The sequence below is a fragment of the Sesamum indicum genome, linkage group LG4, assembly GCF_026168435.1.
Source record: "Sesamum indicum cultivar Baizhima isolate 11 linkage group LG4, ASM2616843v1, whole genome shotgun sequence".
NCBI classification, from domain to species: Eukaryota; Viridiplantae; Streptophyta; class Magnoliopsida; order Lamiales; family Pedaliaceae; genus Sesamum; species Sesamum indicum.
Window position 1 is genome coordinate 4,966,690 of NC_142660.1, and position 5,663 is coordinate 4,972,352.

A 5,663-nucleotide genomic window follows, 5' to 3' on the forward strand; every position below is an offset into this window, starting at 1 on the left:
TGAGATTTTAGGAGGATTTTTCTGGGACAAATTGCATGAAATCAATCAAACAATAAAGGATTTTAAGCAGTAAATTGCATAAAATTGGTTGAGTCTTGCAATATATAAGAGTTATATTGATACTAGAAAGTGTAATAAAAGTATCATAATACAATCATAAAATGAGGACATAAACTTTATCATATCAACAGCACAGAATTAATAAATAATTTTAAAATTTCAAAGTTTGATTTTATAAAATACAATGAAAAGAAAAAAAAAATGAACACAAGGTAACGCAAAAATGAAAGTATTAACTTTAGTGACTAAAGAAATCTCAAGACAAAATTACTTGACAAATCAATAAATTAAGATTAATAACACACGAGTGTATATAATAATGAAAACTAAAATGCACGCAACCTACTGTAAATAGAATTGCAAATGAACAAATTATTCTTTATAAAAAAAATAGCAAAATACTTCCCTATATTTTTTAAAATGAAGTAATTTATCTTTTCAAACTGGAATGTAAACATTGCTCTATTTAAAAAAAAAGATGGTTTGTATTGGGCTTGTAATGGTTTGTATCTTGGGCTTGATAAAAGATGACTGTGTCTTTAATTTGGTTATTATATGTCTTGAGAAGTGTAGTCAGAATTTAATTAATTGCATTAATTAAATTTGGGCTTAGCAGCTTGGATTGTTAACTAGGGCTTTAGTATTATTGACTTCCTTTTTCTAGTTTTATTGCTTGTCTTGTTGCCTAGTACTAACTTTATTTTTGCTAGCAATATATATTCCAACCGCTTTTTCCCTCAAAAAAAGTTGGGGCATAGCACAATTTAATTTGTTTGATTAATTATATTAATTATATTAATTAAATATTGGACTCGAACATTAATCTATTTAATTATAATAAATAAATTTATTCGACTCCTATTGGGTCTTAAAATTAATTAGGTCAATTATAAAAATCAGATGGACCTTTGCTAGGCTGGAATTGATTTAGTTGTTGAATTAAACCAAACTCGATCCGCCTAAATAAAGTCCTAGCCGATTTTGAGAGTGACTAGGTCAAAAGAGGAGTTGAGACGACTCCTCTACAGACCCCACTCGGCCGTGATGACGTATACCAAGTGTATTACTTTTCCCAACATCTCTCATCTCAGTGTTTTGAAAAATTAGCTTTTTCTTTCTACTCTACATCTCTCACAATCCATCCACTACTCTCTCTTCCCTTCTCCATCAAGTTCTTCTTGAACAAGTTTCAAGAAAAAGCTAATTAAATCTGATTCAATAATTTGAGAGTGAGAATCGAATCCATTTTGTTCAATAAAAATCATTTCTACTGCCAGATCTTAAGTCATCTAACAGTGGTATTGAAAATTATGCTTCCGACGTGTGATATGGATGAAGGAAGAGGAGGTCTAAGTTGATCTTTGCGTGAATGCAGATCCGGAGAAGGAACAACGAGCAAAGCAGATTCGGACAAAATCTAAATGGTATAATTTCATGGTTTGCATTTTTAATAGTTGTTTCTTTCTACCTTAAGCCACAAAAATCATTTATGCATTTTTTATTTATTATTTGTCTTTTTAAGTATCAAACGCTCAAAAAATCAAGAAGTACGCTCTATTAATTGGATTTTAAATTCAGTTTAATTTCCGCTTTCACTGCTTTCGTTACTGTTCCTTTAATGTAGCCAAAACACGTGTTCTTGTAAAAGGTTTAGACCAAATATATAATCTTTTAGATCTATGTCGGATTTATCTATTATTTTTTTTGATAAATATAAGTTTCATTAATAAAACAAGATCGTACAGTAAAACAATGCTCAATTGGTGGTTTCTCCCTCGATAGGCCAAGGGATACGCCATAATCTATATAACTCACATGAACTAACAGAACGAGATAAATTAACACTGATAATCCTCTATCTACTATCTTCCACAATAATGGTGGTTATGATGCTCGGTAGTCGCTCCGTATGCTCAAAGCATCTGAATTCCGTTCCCTCCAAATGAGGTAAATGCAAGCAGCAAGGAGTACACGATAAGTCAAGTTAATGATATGTTTTCCTCTCCATTTCCTTGCAGCCCACTCAACATCCCGTGGCCATTCTCTATTAGGCCATTCAAATTGAACAAGCTGTCGAATCGCTGTCAGGCATCTTCTGGTATAACAACATCGAAAGAATAGATGAGTATATGTCTCTATTGCGCCCAATCACATGATATATAGGCGTCTAAGTATGATAGCCATGGTTTATCAGCTGTGGATAGTTTTTCCAAAAAATCGCAAGTCATAGGATGAAATTATGCCTGGGGATATTCAGAAAACCCGAGAATAGTGAAGACCAACCTGCCTTGGGTCACGGTGGGTCCAATAGCCTGTAAAGAGATGCAACTGTGGGTCCTCCCGTCTCGAATCGCCAAATAATGCGATCTTTCTCGCCATGAATTATTGGCAATGCATGCAAAATCTCCAAACACTTAATGTCCATAATGAGAGGCCAATGCCATTGCCCCTCCATAATGCTCCATAATAACACTACTGAGCTTGTCTGCTGTCCTACGCCCAAGCAGGCGTGGACCCCGTGGGAATCTCTCAATAAGAGGACCAAGGTGATGCAATGGATCATGCCACAGATAAAATGAATTCCCATCACCAATTTGATAGTTCACCATCGATCGAAGCAAGGGGCGTAGTCGAAGGAGTTTCCTCCAGCCCAAAGAACCCCCACTGTTAGTGACCGTCCATACAGATTTATCACGTAGCCACCCGTTAAATAACCATTCTACCCAGATTGATGTTCTATCACATCGAATAACATCACACAGCTTCTTGCTCATTAACGCACGGTTTAAAGTAGCGATGTCCCTTAGGCCCTGACCCCACTCCGACGCCGGCCTACAGACATCCCTCCATGCTACTTTGGCATATCCACTGGTCGTTGTGCCCTTCCACACAAAAGCTCTCAGACGCTTCTCAATCTCACTTATAACACCTTTAGGTAGGATGAACGTAGAAGCCTAATATATACTTAACGCCATAAGTACAAATTTAATAATCTATACCCTCCCATCATATGATAATCTCATTCCTTCCCAACCTCTAATGCATTGATCAATTTTCAATAATAAAGGCTAGCAGTTTGTTAACGATAATTTAGAGGAAAGTAGAGGAAGTCCCAAGTACCTCTTTGGAAGGTGCCCTTCCTGGAAGTCAAGCATCACTAATAGCTGCTCCCGTATCCCTTGTGCAGATCGAGAAATTATAAGATGGCTCTTATGCACATTAAGCCGGAGATCTGACCAGCAGTCGAATAGGTCCAACCCCTGCTTAAAGACCCCTATAGAGTGCATATTAGCTTTGCGGAGCAACAACAGATCATCTGCAAATCCAAGCTAAAATAATCGAGAAGGCTCACATTTCTAATTAAAGAAAAATGCATGTCTTGATCAATCATCTGCAGAAGAATAAAATGCAGAACCTCCATTACGAGAACGAACAGATATGGCGTTAAAGGGTCCCCATGCCGTAACCCTCTCGATCCCGTAAAGAAACCCTGAGGTTTCCCATTCAACCCGATGGAAAACGAGGGTGTCGTGATGCACTCCTCTATCCACCTAATGAACATAGTCGGGAATACAAACAGGTGTAACACTGCAAGTAGATAATTCCATTCTACCGTGTCTTAAACTTTTTGGATATCCACTTTCAGTGCACATCTAGGAGGTAGGCGTGCTTGATTGTAGCCTGTAAATAGTTCCTGTGCTAATAGTATATTATCTGCAATACTACGACCAGGAATAAAGGCAGCCTGAAAAAGGGCTTATCAACTTATCCAACACATACTCAACTTTTGTACAATAAGTTTCGCAATAATCTTATATAAAATATTACAACACGAAATAGGTCGAAAATCTGTGACCATCATAGGGGCATGTACCTTAGGGATAAGTGCCAGAAGTTTGGTGTTGATTTGCTTCAGCAGTTTTCCCGTGGTAAAGAACTCCAAGATTGCCTTCATAATCTCCAGACCCACGATTGGCCAGGCAGCTTAATTAAAAACCTATGAGAACCCATCAGGTCTATGTGCTTTATCTTCAACAATGTCAAACATTGTCTGTTTGACGTCAACTGCAGTGACGGGTGTAAGGAGCTGAAGTCCTTCCTCCTCATTAAGGACATGTCTAGCCCATGGCCTCAGATATCGGATATCTATCACCTGCCTCCGTCTTTCTCCGCCTAACAGAGCCTAGTAGAAGGAGACAAACTCATGAATAACCGCTCCTGGCTCTGAGTAGGTGGTCCCATGTTCATCATTTATTTGCAAGATTCTCTAAGTGGCACGTCGCTGAGCTATCTTGCAAAAGAAGACTCATGAGCATTGATCCCCATCCTTCATCCATTGCATCTTAGCTCGTTGCTGTAACATTATTTGTTCCATTTTTGCCTCCTTGGCGTATACCAAACGACAAAGGTGTTCCAGGAGTAGAAAGAGGTCATTCTGTCTATCAGAGCTAACCAAGATCTATGCTTCCTCAAGGAATCCTTTAGCCACGCGTACATTCTCCAAAAGATCTCCTTTATTGCGCCGTTGCTGTTGGAATACTAGCTCTAAAGCGTTTAGTTTCCGCGTAATCGAGTACATAGGCACTCCAATAATGTTGTGTTGCCAGACATTCTGCACACTGGGATAAAATCTGGTGAAAGAGTAAGGTAATTATCAGATCTGAACGTACCTCCCAGTTGTTGTTGGGCTAGGAGTAATTAGCTGCCAACCATGGCAGTTTCATCTTGTGGCGCTACCAGCACCACAACGACCCTCAGATTCAAATCTGCAGTAGCCCTATTCTCAGAGATCTGCAACGACGATGCCAAGCAAAGAGGATGCTCCGCCGCCTGTTCAGCCGTTAAGCGCACCAAACGGCGAAACAACAACTCCTACGAATTCCTGTCGCTTTCTCCATATTTCACTGTCCAACGCCAGTGGATATCATTCAGTGCACGAACAGATTCGTATCCCCTTTGTCGATTACTCTATTGGCCAAAACAATAAAATCTGCAAACTGAAACTCCATGGCGGACTGATTAATCGCCGGCGCATCTTTCCCGTCCAATTTGTCATCAGTCGCTGCTGCATTGTTGCTGTTTGCCTGCCCTCCATGTTCGTCAACAACATTCCCCAACTCGCCGCCGTCTATCCCCGCCACCATATCATCTTCATCCTCGTCGGCCGTGGCGTCAACCTGAATTCCATGTGAAGAGTGTGTAGTTTTAGATGTAGTAGTGTGTGTAGTTCGCATGCACTCCATTCTGCTTTTAACTTATCTATTTTTTTTGTAATTTATGATTTTTATGGTTGATCTCATGCTTTATAACTCATCTATTTAACCCTATCAATGCTCATCTCAAATTTTTCATTTTTTATAGTACCTTGATGGTGTGTCTTTTTACGATAGCAGGATTTCAAGAAATTCAAGCGGTAAATCATGTTTTTCCGAGAGAAATCAATAAAAGACCCATGATTAGTCGGCTCTGACTTCAAAACAACATGTTAGAGGCATATGCCCAACATTTAAGACTTTTGCAGGTTTTTTCACATGATTTATTGTTAACTAAGGGTTTGTTTGGTTCAAATGAGAGAAAAATGAAAGTAAAAAGGGGGAAGGGAA

The 5,663-nt window shown here is 38.7% G+C and overlaps 1 protein-coding gene across 1 annotated transcript; it reads right to left on the bottom strand.

The window, feature by feature from the left end:
• Positions 1–2,474: 2,474 nt before the first annotated feature.
• Positions 2,475–4,015, bottom strand: LOC148788303 (uncharacterized). Its single transcript, XM_088879982.1, has 6 exons — positions 3,935–4,015; positions 3,701–3,805; positions 3,476–3,611; positions 3,181–3,376; positions 3,060–3,096; positions 2,475–3,014 (listed from the first exon to the last, which is right to left on the bottom strand). Exons 1-6 carry the CDS (start codon positions 4,013–4,015, stop codon positions 2,475–2,477), a joined length of 1,095 nt encoding a protein of 364 aa, XP_088736108.1.
• Positions 4,016–5,663: the final 1,648 nt, after the last annotated feature.

Coding starts and splice junctions, on each gene's coding strand:
- LOC148788303 (XM_088879982.1), bottom strand. CDS start 4,015: ATGAAGGCAATCTTGGAGTTCTTTACCACGGGAAAACTGCTGAAGCAA. Junction 3,806..3,934: donor TTCTGGCACTTATCCCTAAG/GTACATGCCCCT, acceptor GCCCTTTTTCAG/GCTGCCTTTATTCCTGGTCG. Junction 3,097..3,180: donor GAAGGGCACCTTCCAAAGAG/GTACTTGGGACT, acceptor TCAATGCATTAG/AGGTTGGGAAGGAATGAGAT.